Source organism: Salvelinus alpinus, chromosome 5 (assembly GCF_045679555.1).
Source record: "Salvelinus alpinus chromosome 5, SLU_Salpinus.1, whole genome shotgun sequence".
Lineage (NCBI taxonomy): Eukaryota > Metazoa > Chordata > Actinopteri > Salmoniformes > Salmonidae > Salvelinus > Salvelinus alpinus.
Window position 1 is genome coordinate 37053133 of NC_092090.1, and position 18268 is coordinate 37071400.

An 18268-nucleotide genomic window follows, 5' to 3' on the forward strand; every position below is an offset into this window, starting at 1 on the left:
CCAATTGCAGTTAGTTCTGCCATGAATAAATAAACAAATGAATAATTGAGAGGGCAACATAAATAAATAACATCACAAACATTTCACTGGCACTCATAAGTATTCTGCAGATAACTTGGGCTGCATGCTAATGATAAAAACAGTACATGTAGCAGGTTCCCAATGCATTATTCACCGCTCCCCTCCAACCCAAAATTAAATAAATAAAAATCTTTCAAGGAAGTCAAAACATCCTCTCAGCATTGAAGTGACAGGCCTGTCCCATTTATAACACAAGGACACTCTGGCAAACAAATATCTGACCAGTCAGAGAGAGAGGAATAAATAAACCAGCACAACACAGCGTACGGCCATTGACAGATCCTCCACAAGTTCTCCTTCAAGAAGAAAACACTGAAATAACACAGAGGGTTCATGGGACACAGTCAGGTGTCTTTTCTAAGTCCCATGGTACAGGGCTGGCTGGACACTAACAAGGTCACCATGTCCTTGAGCTTTCTTCTCAAAGACATACCGGGGGGGGGGGGGGGGCTGGGAATTCTGCTGGATTTGAGTTGAACTAGCCTCTCCATATACCGGCAGCACTAGGACTCATCTTCGAAGGCTGTAGAGACTAGGCAGGTCTGTACAACCACGTCCTTGTTGACTAATTAAAAAGAGATGTGTTAAATCTCAGGCCTCACTTCATCCTGAGCTGATTTCAGGTGTTCCTGGATAAAGACATTTTGTATTCGACATCCATTATGAAACATCCTGATACAAGGCCATGGCATTTCTGATTGCCTGTTTGTGAGCTGACCAGCTAAGGGGCATCAAAACGAGGGTTGGTTAGATGAGGGAGAGGAGACAGATGGAGGAGAGATGGAGGAGAGATGTTGAGTGATGTTAAGGCCAGTACCTCGTGCTGTGCAGCCTTGTGTTTCTCAGTGAGCAGGTCCAGATCATGGCTCAGGTCCAGGTCATGGCTCAGGTCCTGGTTCTCTGTCACCTGAGAGGCCAGTCTGTCCCTCTGTTCCCCCACCTCAAGCAGCTCCCCCCTCAGCCTGCTCACCCCAGCCTCCTCCTGGACCAGCTACACACAGACAGAGAAATAGTATGGGTCTAACAGAAGAGAGGCTAATAAAAGAGACTAGCAGAGGTACAGTATATGGATAAACCTATAGACTATTTTAGAATATTATGTACTGGTGACTTTCTATCAAGGTTCAAGTACCTGGGCATTGCAGGCATCTCCGGCAGTCTCTCCTCTTGTCTCCACACACTGGCTATCCTGTAACAAGTGACACATGAAAGGTCATTCTATTGTCATAAACATGTCAACACATGGCTCTTAATGGGTCAAATGAAACTTATTTTCTTACCTGCTTCTCCCTCTCTCTTTTACATGACCTCAGCTCTACAGTAACTTGCTGCAGTGCATCTTGGGAGGAGAGCAGCTGTTGGCGGAGAACACGGCCGTCTTCTTCATGGTCCTGCAGCTTCACTCTGAGAGCCATGACCATCTCCTCCTTCTGGGCAAGCTGCGGGACAGGAGGGAACGTAACACATTGAAGAACACATCAAGGACAGGACAGAGAACATGCTGATTGTACAGTAATAGCTATGTGGAAAGCACTTTCCTGTTCAAATCACAGGCATTATTTGCAATCAGCAAGAAGCAAAAGGTTCAAATCCAACTTTATTTACTGTTGTTCTCTATGTTCCGTCTTACAGGGATACAGGAAAACCAATGACAAAGAGCGTGATGGTTTTAGTGCCATCCTAGACACACATAATAACACATAAAGAGGTAAAAGTCCTACGAACCCTTTAATGGTGGCAACACTCACAATTGTACATTAGAAAAGAACACAATATATATAGACGTTATGTCCAGTTAGTTTCCCATTTGGACAAAAAACATGCCCTAGATAAGCAAGACAATTTCTCCTGTTTTAGGGAAATGAGTTTTTCTGCTAGCTACATCCCTCCATTCCACTGCAAATTGTAGAATTTATACAGAATTTATACCAGTTCTGCTGCTGTTATTGAGCTTCTGTGAAATTGTTGTGGATTACACATAATTATTGATAAAGCAGCTTTCTCTCTCCGTTTTTGCTGCCCAAATCTGTTAAAATATAATGAGACTCCACATTGGTAACTGAGTAATGAAAACACACGGCTATATTGATAGTGTTATTTTGTCGTGAGTAATCCTACGCATGAGAGACAGAGAGAGGCAGACTGGGATGAGGCAATTAACAACAACACTGATACTGTAAACATGTGGAATGGGTGAGTGGGCTGGGGAGAAGAGGGCTGGCTGTAGACTGGGGTATCTAAAGAGTGGCTGAGGATTCAAACCCCAACGCAGACAGACAGACAGACAGACAGACACGGGAGTATGAGCAGACAGAGAGCCACAAGGTCAGTCTGAGGTTCACCACATATGCTTTCACAGAGCGCTGTGCCTTCCAATGAGCACAGGCCTCACTCTGAAACAGAGGAGCCTTATTTCCACATAGAACATTCTGATTGTGAGAGGGTCATGGCTGAGTGATTTTCAGTTGACCTACAGGAGTTATTCCTAACAGTGGTAGTTAACTGAGTTATAATGTCCCTTTTATCACAAGAAACAATAAAAGGACAAGAAAGAAACACATCAGTAAAGAAAAGATACATCCTTTCTCTCTGTGAGGCTAATTTCCACAGAGCCCATTAAGGAGCGTCATTAACCTGCCTGCTAAGCACAAAATAGTAATTAAAACCACGGGGGTCATATGCATTTTAACACAGCCGTGCACTTGAAAGCGAGGAGTGGGAAACAAATCTAATTTCTTGTACATGTCTGCAGATTGCAGCCTAACGTGGAGCTCAGCTTAATTAGACCCCAGTGACCTGATGTGATGGAGCCTGACCGGGTCCTCACTACACACACACTGCAGCCACACCAACACTGCTCCCTCCCTCCGACCCCCACAGCTCCTAGAACCCTTCCACCTCCCCCTCCTCCCCAGGCCTAGACTCCCTTCCACCTCTCCCCTCTTCTTCCTACCCGTCCCTCGACCCCCCCACTCTCAACCCTGCTCCCTGTACCTCCCCAGGCCCAGCCACTCACCCTGTCCTGTAGCCCCTCCAGGCTGTGCTGCAGCTCCTGCCTCTCGGCCCCCAGACTGTGGGTCTTCGCCTCCTGTAGTCTCAGGCTTCTGAGGGCCGTGTCCCTGGCCCTCTGCACCTCCTCAAGCCCAGCCCCCCTCAGCCTCAGTCCCTCTGAGGCAGCATGGTAGCGGTCCCTCCACACCCACAGCTCCCGACCCACCACGTCGGCCTGGCTCTGCAGCCACACAGCCTGCACATCGCTCTCCCTCACCTGCACATAGACACACAGTCACAGTCAGTTATATCACCAAATAGACATCTTCAGTCATTCATATCAGTCAGGAGACATCTAGAAACACAACTCACACATACTAAGAACACACACGTTAACAGTCAAGGACATAGTACAGACACTCATGTACACACGACCGACGCTCGTCATCACGGTGTCTGCTGTGGCACAGAGCAGACTGTCCCTCCTGTCACAGCTAGTTCCCAGGATGTTAAAACAACACGTCTACAACAGCCCTAGTGAGTTTCCACTAAAACCCACTTAAAGAGCAGGACTATTCTTTATGAACTGACAAACTCACACAGTAACAGGATCAGCACATTAAAGTCCATGCGAATGAAACAAACGAGTGTTAGCGGGGTGTGAATAAACACTGTGGCGCGCACCTCTACAGACCCTTCTATCAATCAACCTGTCTGCACTTTGTTTTGAGAGTAATCTTGTCCAACCACCAGAGAAGCACTCAGCAGTTAGTGGAGCTTGGCTGTGCTTTGAAGGCCGTGGTTTATTGCGGTCCCAGAGCATAGTGAGGCTGCGCTGTAAAAACACGCAGTCCCAGCGCTCAACACTCGTCCGAGGTTACTCACCTCACACAGGGATCTAGCGCAGACCTACAGACCTCCTAAAACGCACGTCTGACCCTTTTCTATTTCTTTCTTGTTCCCTCTCTCCATCCGTCTACAGATTATCACTCCCTCTGTCCCAGGTCTTCCCTCTGCTCTGTCCCAGGTCTTCCCTCTGCTCTGTCCCAGGTCTTCCCTCTGCTCTGTCCCAGGTCTTCCCTCTGCTCTGTCCCAGGTCTTCCCTCTGCTCTGTCCCAGGTCTTCCCTCTGCTCTGTCCCAGGTCTTCCCTCTGCTCTGTCCCAGGTCTTCCCTCTGCTCTGTCCCAGGTCTTCCCTCTGCTCTGTCCCAGGTCTTCCCTCTGCTCTGTCCCAGGTCTTCCCTCTGCTCTGTCCCAGGTCTTCCCTCTGCTCTGTCCCAGGTCTTCCCTCTGCTCTGTCCCAGGTCTTCCCTCTGCTCTGTCCCAGGTCTTCCCTCTGCTCTGTCCCAGGTCTTCCCTCTGCTCTGTCCCAGGTCTTCCCTCTGCTCTGTCCCAGGTCTTCCCTCTGCTCTGTCCCAGGTCTTCCCTCTGCTCTGTCCCAGGTCTTCCCTCTGCTCTGTCCCAGGTCTTCCCTCTGCTCTGTCCCAGGTCTTCCCTCTGCTCTGTCCCAGGTCTTCCCTCTGCTCTGTCCCAGGTCTTCCCTCTGCTCTGTCCCAGGTCTTCCCTCTGCTCTGTCCCAGGTCTTCCCTCTGCTCTGTCCCAGGTCTTCCCTCTGCTCTGTCCCAGGTCTTCCCTCTGCTCTGTCCCAGGTCTTCCCTCTGCTCTGTCCCACTTTCACCCACTACCTCCATGTGGCTATATTGACTGGGACAGGGCCTGTCTGAGCCCTCATTAGTGTGGGCTGCCAAGGCCATGCCCAGTAGACATGTGCATACACGCAGACACACACACACCACACCAATCCCCGGGAACGCTCCTGACCCACTCTTTGGCCTTTAAGGGCCGACCAAAAGCCTCATTACACGTCGGCTCCCACTGCTTAAGAGGTGAATGTGAAGTTGAAGGGTTGAGAGCAGGCTTTAGAAGATGCCTACGCTGTGTCAGTCAGTCAGGCACCTCACAACACAGCAGTGTGAGAGGAGAGGCCTTGTTAAGCAGCATTGTGTGTCATCCTGTTCAGGGGAAGCACAAAGGTGTCAGCCAGAGCCCAGAGCCACAGACCTTGTCCTTGAGCTGATGCTGCTCGTCTCTCACCCTCTTCAGCTCCTCTTCTCTACCACAAAGCTGAGGAGAAACACACACAACATGTTAAGTACACAGAGGGTGAAGAGATAGAGTGGGAGGTTACACAGAAGGGCTGTTATAATAAACACATTATTAAAGGCCCAATGCAGCCAGTTTATATCAATATCAAATCAGCTCTGAGTAACAATTAAGTACCTTACTGTAATATAGTCATATTAAAATGGTCAAAAAGAAACAAAAATAGCTTTTTAGCCAAAAACTATTTCCCAAGCAAGAATTTTGCTAGGACTGTCTGGGAGTGGTCTGAGTGGGGAGGGAGAAACTGAAAACTTGCTGGCAGAGAGGTTTGGAACTCCTTGTTATTGACCTATTAACTAATTTACCACCTGGTGATGTCACCAAGAAAGCCAAAACTCCACCCATGCAAAACCTGCTGATTAGAAGGTATTGTGTAGATTGTATTTCCAACCAGAATCAGGAAATAACAATGATCACATTTACAGAGTTTTTCACACATTTACAGTGTTAATTTCATCAGCTGTTGCACAATATGATACAAAAAAATGAATTTTGACTGTACTGGGACTTTAATAGACTTTAATAGTGCTAAGTCTCCTAACATTCAACAACAGGTCTTGGCCAGTCCAGATGAATAACTAATGCTGTTATCTAGTCCTACTGAGTGGTTGGACCCCTCTACCCCCCTCTCTCTCCTCAATAGACCTGGAGTGAGAAGCATCTGAAACCTTAATAAAACAAAGTGCCTCTCCTTTCTTTCTTTGACCTCTTCAGGAATACCTCTTTAAATATTTAAATATTAAGAGAGAACAGCAAAAACTTACGGCAGGAGTAGAAAGTGCTGAAATATTGAAGGGGTGCTGTGGCTGGGCAGTTTGGGAGCGGTAAATGCAGGGAACGAAGGAGGGCAGGGGCGAGGGATGGCGGGGGCGAGGGAGGGCGGGAACGAGGTAGGGCATGGGCGAGGGAGGGTGGGAACGAGGGAGGGAGGGCGGGGGCGAGGGAGTGCGGGAACGAGGGAGGGAGGGCGGGGGCGAGGGATGGCGGGGGCGAGGGAGGGTGGGGTGAGGGATGGCAGGGGCGAGGGTGTGTGTGAAGGAGAAGAGTGGGAAGCGACAGCGATAAACCTGACTACCGGGACGGGAGAGGCTGACGCAGGTACCTCAGGCCCCTGGGGCCCCCGGTCTTTATTAACAGTGGCCCCTGGCAGGGAGGTGACATTCAGCTGTACTGGAACTCTGGCAGTTAGGGAATTGAAGCCGTACTGAGTGGAGGCCTTAGAGAGCGCTTTATGGTAAACAGCAGATATTGAGCAAGGAAAGACTTGCCTGATGGAAATGAAATCTTCAGAAACTTTTTAAGTGATAGTTCAATCTGTGTGAACATCTTGAGAGTCGGAGGGCAGAGAATGGCACATGAACCCAGTCTGGGTGGGATTGCTCTTATAGAGGTGACCTCTCTTCTTTAAGATCCAAGGAGGATGACATCACTCTTGACCTCTTCTCTCGCAACACAAATACCCTGTATCTGAATGCAACATTCCTCCCCCAAGGACACAAATAGGTAATGTTTTCTCCCTGCACTTGGGATGAAAAGAGCTTTAACCCACGCCTTGAAGGTGGCACAGTTGAGCCTCATCTTAAAGCAGACGTCTTTGTTTTCCTCAATAGCTCAGGGTCGGCAGTGTCAAGGCACATAGCCCCACAGCAGTTCCAGTCTTTTGTGGAGCCTCTCTTTGAGCTCAATGAAAGGAAGGGGTGTGCAGTCCAGCCAGGCAGTATAAAGAATCACAACTTTTTGAGCAGTTGAAGGTACTAGACTGTACACACGTGTGTTTATATGAGTGGGGTTACTGTTCTTCATTGAGCAAAGGAAGGTTGTTATAGACAGTGTGTGTGTTTTCAAGTTTTATATTTAAATTTTTAATGTCACATGCACAAGTACAGTGAAATGCCTTTCTTGTAAGCTCTCTGTGTGTGTGTGTGTGTGTGTGTGTGTGTGTGTGTGTGTGTGTGTGTGTGTGTGTGTGTGTGTGTGTGTGTGTGTGTGTGTGTGTGTGTGTGTGTGTGTGTGTGTGTGTACGTGTGCGTGTGCGTGTGTTACTGATGCTGTCAATAGCACACATGGGAGAGGGAAGTGTCTGTTTTTAAAGGTGTCAGCAGATATCTTTGCATTATGCATATCACACCTCTGAAATGATCCATTAGCAGGTTAGAGCGTGAGAGCTGCTAAATCAGCTGACAGGCCACTACGCCAGCACAGACAATATCCTCTACTTTCACTGCCAAATGAGAGGGAGCATTTGTCCCTACGGAGCAGAGAGAGGGTCGCTGGGCCAGAGAGGAACCCTTTCTCCAGGCCTCTGTCCCTGTAGGATCAGGCCCCCTCTGCTGTCCCCAGAGAAAGAATGGGACGCGAGAGAGACACAGACAGACACAGAGAGAGAGAGAGAGAGAGAGAAAGAGAGAGAGACAGAGAGAGAGAGAAAGAGAGAGACAGAGAGAAAGAGAGAGACAGAGAGAGAGACAGACAGAGAGAAAGAGAGAGAGAGAGAGAGAGAAAGAGAGAGAGAGACAGAGAAAGACCGAGAGAGAGAGAGTGAGAAAGAGAGGCAAGAGAGAGAGAGAGAGAGAGAGAAAGAGAGAGAGAGACAGAGAGAGACTGAGAGAGAGAGAGAGTGAGAAAGAGAGGCAAGAGAGAGAGAGAGAGAGAAAGAGGGACATGGAGAGAAAGAGAACATTCAGCCTCTCCTCAACACCCCCTTGCACATCCAGACACTGATTTATAATTTTAATATCTCTAATTTCCACAGCAGCGGCCGCTTTCCAAATGTCATTTTCCAATTTATGTCAAACCGTGTGACCATTTTTCTTAATACGGCTTATGACAAGCCTGGTCGCCAGACGGATATGCAATTCAGATTGAGTGTTTTACAGGCGGGGGAGCCAACAGGCTGGGGTGTTTGTGTGTTTATCTTTATCAGTGCCCGTTCAATATTTTTGAGGGGGGAGACCGAGAGCGCCATACACAAGGGAAAATGTGGTTTTACGGGGAGGAAATGGCTGCAGGGAACAAAATAATAATTCTGTCATAAATCGAATAATTACAGTTACCATAATAAGAATTATGATGGCGGTAATGATAATGTATTAAAATATGTATTAACACTAAGAGCCTGAAATGGAACGTGGGATGGCTTCACGGTCATTATATTAATATTTATGTTAATTAAAACAGGGCCTCCCCTTTTATGTACCACTATATCTCAGTGCTAATCGTCTGAGTGGAACACAATGGGGATCGCTGCGGAGGGGCAGGATGCAGTTCGGGGCTCACCCTGAGGATGGCGCTGTGGAGCTCCTCTCTGGCAAGGCCCAGCTGGCCCTGCAGGGCGGATGTCTCTCTCTCCCACTCCATCTCTCGTCCCATGTAGCTCAGCCAATGACCTCTGGAGCCTCTGCACCTCAGCACTCCTGTCCTGCAGCTAGAGGACATAGAAAGGAGAATAATGTCAATCACACACACACACTGTACAGACAACTTTTGCTCAAGGGAGGTAAGGTATGGTCACACATCCTGGTTGAAACCATAGCCAACAGCATCCTGCTAAACTAAAGGCTTGACAACAAGCAGCTCATCAGACTAGATGAATCATATAAAGCCCGTAGAGAACATGTTGGGTAGTTCCTCACAAGACTCTTCATTTGGCTATAAAACTCCATACGATCCATATGATTGAGAGGTCTGGATGTTGGCGCTGAGGTCCAGCTCTCTCTGTGGGTGTTGGCTGGCTCTGTGATGTAGCTGTGACTCTCCATTCAGCTGGCTGCTGACAGGCCTGAGAGACCTGAGAGAGAGCCGGGCAGGCTGGCCTCCGGCAGGCCCTAATAGCCCATAATGATCACTGGGAACTTATTCAACGAGGAATTCATTCCTGGCTGGGGCCTGTGTGTGTGGCTGGCCTGTTTATGGATGTACATTGCTGTGCGGTCTGGTATGACATAGCGAGCCTCGCCCCACTGCTCCTCCCTCCGCCAACCACCTATCGACTCGCCAGCGCATGTTCTCCACCCTCAAAAAATGGGTAGAAATAACAGGAACAAGTTGTCGGAAATGAAATTTCAATTCATCCAGTCCCTTTATACACTGGTGCGGGTAGCCTGCCGTCGAGAGGGAGGGATCAATAGTGTTTAGACAGCAGAGCAGATTTCCTAAGCGCCGGATCAATAGGAAAGAGAGAGGGGAAAATACCCGGCTTTTCTTTGGGTGTTGTAGTAAATACGAACAAATCAGTGGCCTTAGGCTAAATGGATTGACCAGCTGTTTCCAACTTCTGTGCTGTAAATAAAGATCTATTCTGGAGTCTCTGACGGAGGCCCAAAGGGGAGAGTGCCACCAACAGCACTAGGCTGCCTCAGACACACACCTGACAGTACAAGGGGAACAGGGGACATAGGGACATGGGGGTAGTGGTGGAACTATAGAGAGGCTTCAAGGCCAGGGGGCCTGGAGCAACTTGGACTGATAAAATGCTGCTAGAAGAGCTACCCTCTGTAGGACATGTGAAACAAAAGGGTTCCCAGAGCTAATCAGACAGGCCAGTGAAATCATGGAGGTCGATATATTTTGATGATCTGTATTTTAGTACGTCTGTGACCTTATCTACTGAAAACTCTGAAAATGTCACAACAAAGAGATGGATGTTTTTTGGCTTTTCGTAAGAGAAGAATCCGATAAACAAACTTGATCCACGATAGGTCACAAAAGATGACTTTTTGGCTAACTTAAAAATAGTCATTAGGTGAACCGGAGTCAGTCGTTTGACATCGTGGAGGGTGGCAGGTCAGATATGTCAGCCAGAGTACTGGGCTAATCAGAGTCGAGCATCCTGACAGGATGACTGATCACATGGTGTGTTCCCCTCACCTCTAGACTTATTAAAGAAAAACACCACCGGCCACGTTCCCCTAGACCCACACCACTCATTGGTCAACCGCCCTGGAAAATGTGAAATTCATCAGCAAGACCTCAGCCCAAACAAAACACACATTGGATGACCAAACAATAAAATAACTCCTGGTCATTCCTGATTGCCTACAAACACAGTGAAACGACACATTAAAAGAGAACGAGCGTGTTAAAGGAGGGCTGTTGACTCTAGCTGCAGGACGGGGGGGCGAAGGGGTGGGGGCTGAGGAATGATTGGCTTGGCTGTGCTTAGACACTAAGACAGGGGTTGACTAAACCCCCCTCATGGTCTTCTCCCTGGCGGGGGTGCTGCTGATGGAAGAGGGTTACAGCAACAGAGGCATACCGGTACCTCTGTGCTGCTGGTCTGGTCCAGCGGTCCATCTGATACTGGAACACACACTCACTAAGTGATTTATAATTGCCCTCATTCTGCCACTCTGTCAGGGAGAACGCCGGTGACATGAAAGGGCTCCGCTCTGCATCTCAGCTGACAGACAACCTGGAGTTTGGTGACGCTGTGGAGGCTGCAACACTCCAGACTAACTGATCCCAGACAGACACAAACCTCCAATTACACACTCATATCCACACTGGACGGATCTTTATCTCCAAACAAATAAAACAGTCATCATTTGGAAGCCATTTAACACAATAATCTATATGTTAAATGTGTACATTATATGCGTTGTTCAATATGTCTGGTGGGCTGTGTGTGTGAGTGTTTGTGTGTGAGTTCCAAAGCTCTCTCCTCTCTATGCGGTAAAGGTCACTGTAGATTGGGCATTTGTGGCTGAGCCGAGGAACCTGCCCACGTTAGATCTCAACTCATTGCCTTCCCAGGCACATTACCTTAATGATGCTATTCCTCACACCTCCATCTCAGCAGATGGCGAGATACAGAAATGAGAAAGGCAGTAAAGACATTCTAATGTCCTCCCCAGCCATTCAATTCCGGCTCTCTCTGCCTGCATCCGCACAAAGGAGCAGTGAAGCAATACTCCTCAACAACCAACCGAGCTATATATGCAGATACAAAAGCTGTATGCAGAAACGGCCATTAAACATTTATATTGCAGGTTTCCCGAAATCCTTGCTCTATTTTTGTTCGGTAATAGGATTGTTTTTTAAAATATTAAAACTGTTCGTCTTGACAAATGGTAAAGCCTGCCTATGAAAGCAGCTTATTCTGCTCCTTCCTGGCGCCTGATCAAAACCCATTTACTCCACCGGGGGGATTGAACGAGACGTCTGATCGTTAACCCCGTCTCACCCTCTGCCGAGGCCTCACCCATGGGGGAGATGTTTACTGCCTGCTGTGTCTGCTGTTCACCCCCAAGATGTCAGCCCTGCATCTCAGTCTCAGCGGCCCTGGGTGGGTGCACCCTGTACACTGCACAGTCCCAGCTCCTTCTCATACGCCCCCCTGTTTAGTCTATGCTGTCTTTGATGCCACATGTCAAAAAGCGCGCCCCATCTTCTTCTCCCTCCGCCCCTCACCCATCCTCTCAGGGTTTAAGTGTTCATTATTTCCACAAGTGCTTTTCAATTTACACTAGATGAAGCTAATTAATTAGGGTATTTGTTAGCAGAAATGCTGCCGTCACTGTTCTAAGATGTACTGGGTGTTTGTCTGCTGGGACAGGCTACATAAGTAAGAAGGGGTTACTGTGCTATGCTAGGCAGGTAAAAGTCACAATGCTTTGAATTGGACTGAATATCTCCTCATTCTCTAGAGAAAAGCTCTTGAATGCTTTTTAAATATGTAATGGCAATTTAATTTAATCTAGGCATTTTCTCCATATTGTCTATGAAAGCTGACCGCTGGATTGAGCTGAGGAGGTTCTCAGAGAGTGGTCATTAACGTGGTCACGTCCCTGAAGACCATCTGATCCACATTGTGGCCTGTCTGTGAGCCGCTTTCCCCTCCCTGTCTTTGAGGTATTTGGGGTATCCGGGGCGGAGGGGGAGACAGGGGCTGTTGAGAGTGTTTATGTTGCTGACCTGGACACAGGCTTCTAATGTGTAACACAGGACACTCCAGTATGCAGATGCCCCGGGCTATTCTCTAAGTGGTCTTTACTTTGAAAACACAGGTACCCTCCAGGGGGATGGGGTGAGGCTGCTGATGCAGGATGGGATGGGGGGCAAGAGTCAGAGCTCAGAGCCCCATGCAACGCTCAGAATCATATATCCATACATCATCAGTCCGTGTCAGACTTTGATTCACGGCAGAGGACTTGCCGAAACCACTGTGGTATTAGCTTTAATAATGCAAGCTGGGGTTAGGCGCTTACTCTTTTCTGACAAATATGGGCAAATCAATTAATTCCACTGACATTCCCCCAAAGCACACATATAAATCCAACATGGACGCTTGCTTTCGTGTCTTTGTTTTATCAAGCAAAGCAAGCAAGAATAATTTCAAATTTTTATGTCCTAATTCTAAAATACCCCGACAGGATAGGGCATTTGTTATCGTTACAAACACAGACTCCTTTGAGTTACAAGATTTTGAAAGTAGATATTGACTTTAAAATCTCAAATGAGGTCTGGAACACTTTGATGAGAAAATATGTTTTATATGCTAGTGCATTATGATAATCATTCAAAGCAGCAGGACGTGATAATATGACACATATCGACCAAGTCCAGCACTCAATGCACCTAACATAACAAGCACACTAATATCCCCACCTAGAAAACCTCCTACACACAACACTTTAATTATGCACATAGAACATATCCAACATCTTGTCAATAACCTCAGTAAACAAATGCTACCACAGCCAATTAAAGAAATGCATCATTCTTATTCACTTCAGTAGCTGGCTTTCACAGCTTGCTGGCTTTCACAGCTTGCTGGCTTTCACAGCTTGCTGTCAATTTCAAGCTATACAGTGAGAATGAGACCAGCTGGCTCTCTCTCTCTCTCTCTCTCTCTCTCTCTCTCTCTCTCTCTCTCTCTCTCTCTCTCTCTCTCTCTCTCTCTCTCTCTCTCTCTCTCTCTCTCTCTCTCTCTCTCTCTCTCTCAGGCCAATAATGAACACAGCACTGTGACAAAGGACATTACGTTTGCTGGTCTTATCAATACTTCTAAAAGCATAACATCAATAGCTGTGAGGGTTACAGGATGTTTAGGACGTTTCGGCTAGTGAGACAGTCTTGTAGAACTGATTAAGCAGAGAGATGCTCACCAGAGAGGCGACATGGAGGAGAGGGTGACCCAATTAAAACAATGGAAATTCAGACTCCGCTGCCAGTCACACAGGCAATGAGCTAAAGCCTGTGAGACAAAAGGGAACAAGCTTTATCAGTCCCAAAAAGGCCCTGTCCCAACATTAATATTCTATCCTAATGAAACCTTTCTACATTTCTTCATCTCTCTACACTTGTCTGTCAGTCGTTTGGCTCATAAATATTGTCTTATTATTATCATCATCGTAATTTCTTCCCTGATACGCTGGAAAATTCTGTGGCAATTATCGAAGTGACAGGTGAAACAGGAACGCGCTGAAAAATAAATGAAGCGTTGCCATGCCGACGCGGCCGGTAAGAGGGAATCAGATGTGCGTGTGTGGGCGTGCGCGTTGGTCACGTGACCCAGCCAGCCTCGGCTGCACAGCGCTACATTGAAGCCCCGCAGACCAAAGGACACTTAACCTCAATAGCTGGCAGCAATCGGAGGCCCATTTATTAGCTATTTCTGTCCAAAGGTCAGTGTGGCTGTATGTCTGGGGCTGGGGCTCCAAGCAGGCAGGACGCTCTGCTCTTCTCTCCCCAAAGACAGGCTCTGTGGGCTGGGCTGGCTAGAGTCAGGCATCGGGGCAGGCCGCTGTGCTGTGGCGTATTTACAGCCTTAAGGAATAATCTGCATTTAAAGCATATGACAGTGTTATACCATAGCTGGGCTGGGAATGCAGTAAATCAGACAATATGGTCAGGTGGAATGTATACGCTCATGAACAGACAAACACATACGTCTGCGGTACAGGACAGCCTGCTACAGTGATATGCAGTGAGTCAACAGGGTTGAGGAGGGCGAGATGTTGAATATGACAGAGACAGATTGAAGTAGCTTGTGAAAGAGCACGGATGAGAGCCAGCTGCCTAAGAGTGCCATTACGAGTTGAATTTTTGATCAGGGTCAAGCCATATAATAAATGTATATGTTCCATTAACATGACAACCCCGTGGATGTCAATACCTTATGCACAGACCAGGCTTAATATTTGAGGACGTGTAAAATGGAATTGGAAACTAAATTACTTGGAAATTACTTGTTAATTATGAAACACCTTGCACAAATATATCTAGATTGCGCCTCGTGTGTTTTCCTGGAAAGAGGTGGCTGGTTGGTTCAAATTGGTTCAAACACATTGTAACTGGGTGACCCATAAAGCAGCTAAATGTCCGTTTACAGAATGATCAGATGAAATAGAGGTGTTTTAGTTGGACCCTCCAAGGACAGTACCTTTAGGAACTTAAACCATATTCTACAGATCTGAACACAGTACAGAAAATATACACCAATACATAGTGAATACAGTGAAAGGTCACATAAACAATCTTCCATATAGACAAAGACTTTGTAGAGGAGTGTTTTTCTTCCAACCACAATTACTACTGATTAGCATTGACTTAAAAACGCAAAACAACAACATAACAAAACAATTCTGTCGATTCTGACGCCGGAGCGAATGGCGAGGCTTAAAATATACATATATATAAAAAACAAATTCAAACGAACAGGAGAAATGCTTTCATCCCACTGAAGCAATTATGGATCTAATCAGAGCTTTCTGCATGAAGGTACCGCTCTCCTATCTCGCTCCCATTTGCATCATAACACAGCGTGCAATATTAATTTCCGAGTTTACTGCTTATTGGAAGTGCAAAGTATGAAAAGCCATTAAGGGCTGCAAATGGGAAAGCTATTTGCTGTCACACGGATTCGGCTCTATTAAAAAGAAAAATCTTGTTAACTATTTGGAATTAGAGTCATTTGGCAAAAGGCATTCTGCCGCACTCCACTAAAATACGTAATTATGCTTCTCTTCTTTCTCTCCCCTATTCCTCTTTCATTTGCACAAGCGACGGAGGCAAGAAGGGTGGATGGGGTTTGAGGGCATCAGGGGTGAGTAAGTGGAAGCAAAGGTAATTAAAGTTGGTGGCTATCTGTTTGGTTAATGCATGGAGTAGGCCAACAGAGACAGAGGCACTCACACACACACACAGCCTGGGGGGTTGAAGGAGAGAGATGAGAAGAATCAGCCTTCTGTCTCTCTCGGTCTTTGGCAGGTCCCCAGGCTCTCATCTGGAACACATCTTACCCACTCCAGCCCTGCTGTAGCCCAGCACACTAGCACCATCCAGCCGTGCTGTAGCCCAGCATACTAGCACAATCCAGCCCTGCTGTAGCCCAGCACACTAGCACCATCCAGCCGTGCTGTAGCCCAGCATACTAGCACAATCCAGCCCTGCTGTAGCCCAGCATACTAGCACAATCCAGCCCTGCCGTAGCCCAGCATACTAGCACCATCCAGCCTTGCCGTAGCCCAGCATATTATCACAATCCAGCCCTGCCGTAGCCCAGCATACTAGCACAATCCAGCCCTGCTGTAGCCCAGCATAGCCCTAACACCTTTTTTGCACTATTGGTTAGAGCCTGTAAGTAAGCATTTCACTGCAAGGTCTACACCTGTTGTATTCTGCACACGTGACAAATAAACTTTGATTTGATTTGATACTAGCACCATCCAGCCCTGTAACCCAGTCCACAGTAAAACACTCCAGACTAGCGATCCCAACACAAGAACTAAACAAGTGTGCTTGTTCTGGCCCAAATCAAGGAGTGCATGTTTATTTTCCAAAGACACAACACAAACCCCAACCTGTCCTTTCCCTGGCTAATGCTTATTGATTATAGGTCTCTAAGGATACAGATTAACAGCTGGAACCACCCTAGTGTCATACTCCCTAACCTCTAGACCTCAGTTCATGGACCACCCTATCCTAACCCAGCCCTGCTACTCTTGGCTCGCTCCAATAGAAATAAAAAAAACTGTGCAGATTTATGGGTCCGCCAGGCTGGCCTGTGAGGTGTTTTATGGTGGGACCTGCAGGGCCTATTTAGGAGGCGTAGCACAGCAAAGCACGGCGTGCTCCGTCCTGACCACAGGTATTGATCTGCAGCGATGGCCTGGTTGCGGCCGCATGGATAACTTAGAGCCCTGATCTCAGCCTCAGCCTGCCTGGCCGCGAGATGAAAACGAGGCCTCTGTGTGTAATGATGTGTGTATGAACAAAGTGAGTAGGCCACTGAGACAAAAAGGAGAAGAAATTAAATCATTATTTTTCCTCTTTCAGGATAGCCACTGCAGCCAGCCATGCGCTTGGCCGCTTGATGGGCGATATTTTTTTTCAGAGGAGATAAATGGTAGGATCTGGAGGAGGTAAATGAGAGCATCCTGATGCAGAGAGATGTGTGGATGTCCCTAATGGGGCCCTGCTCTGACGAGCTGTGTGCTGCCTCTGTCTGTCTGGGAGGCTGGCAGACAGACGGACGTGGTTAGGGCGGAGGCTCAGCGCCTGCCCGCCTGCTTCCTACCCGGGCTCTCCGAGCGTCACGTCGGGCACGCTCCGCGCTAATTGCCGGAGGTCGACAGCGCATAACAAGTAGAGGAGGCATCGGCTTTAATTTGAGAGGAGAAGAAAGGGTGGAGAAAATGCATCTAATCATGTGAAGTGTTTTGCTGTCTGGGAGGGAGCTAGGGGCTCTCTCTCCCCTGGTGGACCATGCCCAGCATCACCAACCACCCACCCCCAGCCCCTGGCCTGGCTAACATTTCTGACCACACAGAGGTATGGATTACCCAGAACCTTACTGCTACGTTACTGTATCTTACTGCTCACACAGGACCAAAGAGCTAAATAAACAAGAGAGCAGTCTAGTGGAACAGGAGCCCCCACAGAAAACACATGGACACACAGTAATGAGGGGAAAGATAGGAGAAATGCTGATAGGAGAAACAGACAGACACACAGACACACAGACAGCAAGGCATACAGACAGAACGACAAATGGACGCACAGTCAACCACACAGACAGACAGACAGACACCAAGGCTGCAAATGAAACTGAGGTGGTGTGTGGAGAGGGGAGGTGGGAGGGAGGGAGGGGTGAAGGGGTGTGCCTGAAAGTGCCCTTGTTAGGCTGGACCCCGACCCCCCCACCCCTACCTCTCCACCACCAGAGGACTGCTCACTGAGCCAGGGTCATTGACACACACCTCTGACATCATTAAGACGTTTCCAGGAAAATGTATTGAAAGACAGATTAAAATAAATTAAGAAAAATGTGTAGCAGAATGCCAACGCGCACTTCATAAATCATTGGGCCAAGCCAGGAGCCGGCTCCCCGTAATTAACTGTAGACTATTTATTTTATCCTGACGGTATAAATTAGTATTCAGACACATAGATTATATTAGGGATATCTGCGATGCGGAACTGCTGCGGGATGTGCAGAATATTTTAAGGATACAAAGAGGAGCGGAGAGGGGGAGAGGGAAACGGAAAGAGGGAAAAGAGGGGGAAAGGAGGGATAGGGTTTGAACAGCAAACACTATTTAAATGCACACATACCAGGGAGATAGCATTTTACCCATGAAGCATCTGTTTATTCAAGCATTGACACAGTGAGAAAGGAGAAACAACTGAGTGAATGAAAAACAACAACCTCTAAACAGAGTAGCAGCAGTATTATTTGAGACTATAAACGACTGCATAAATAGCATTAATTGCTCAAAATCCCCATTGTCCACTACAGTCTGCATATGTTCCATGCATTGGAGATTAACTAAAAATGCACAGACACTAAATAGGCAATGATGTCCATGGAGTCGCTAAGGCACTGAATGACATGGCACTATCCAACATCAGCCATGTCTCTCTCCTCTCAACGCAATTCAATTTAAAGGCTTTAATGGCATGGGAAACATATGTTTACATTGCCAAAGCAAGTGAAATAGATCAAAAACAAAAGTGAAATAAACAATACAAAAATTAACAGTAACCACTACACTCACAAAAGTTCCAGAAGAATAAAGACATTTCAAATGTCA

The 18268-nt window shown here is 47.4% G+C and overlaps 1 protein-coding gene across 9 annotated transcripts in view; it reads right to left on the reverse strand.

Moving 5' to 3' along the window:
* LOC139576137 (tropomyosin-1-like) overlaps window positions 1-18268 on the reverse strand; it is a 167893-nt gene that overhangs the window by 13338 nt on the left and 136287 nt on the right. For all 9 annotated transcript variants that reach the window (XM_071401853.1, XM_071401852.1, XM_071401854.1 and 6 more), the window contains 6 exons: window positions 8511-8658; window positions 5133-5195; window positions 3098-3349; window positions 1362-1520; window positions 1214-1270; window positions 899-1072 (listed from right to left, as the gene is read on the reverse strand). In XM_071401853.1, coding sequence (XP_071257954.1) covers window positions 899-1072; window positions 1214-1270; window positions 1362-1520; window positions 3098-3349; window positions 5133-5195; window positions 8511-8658 — 853 coding nt within the window. The remainder of the gene's footprint in view (window positions 1-898; window positions 1073-1213; window positions 1271-1361; window positions 1521-3097; window positions 3350-5132; window positions 5196-8510; window positions 8659-18268) is intronic.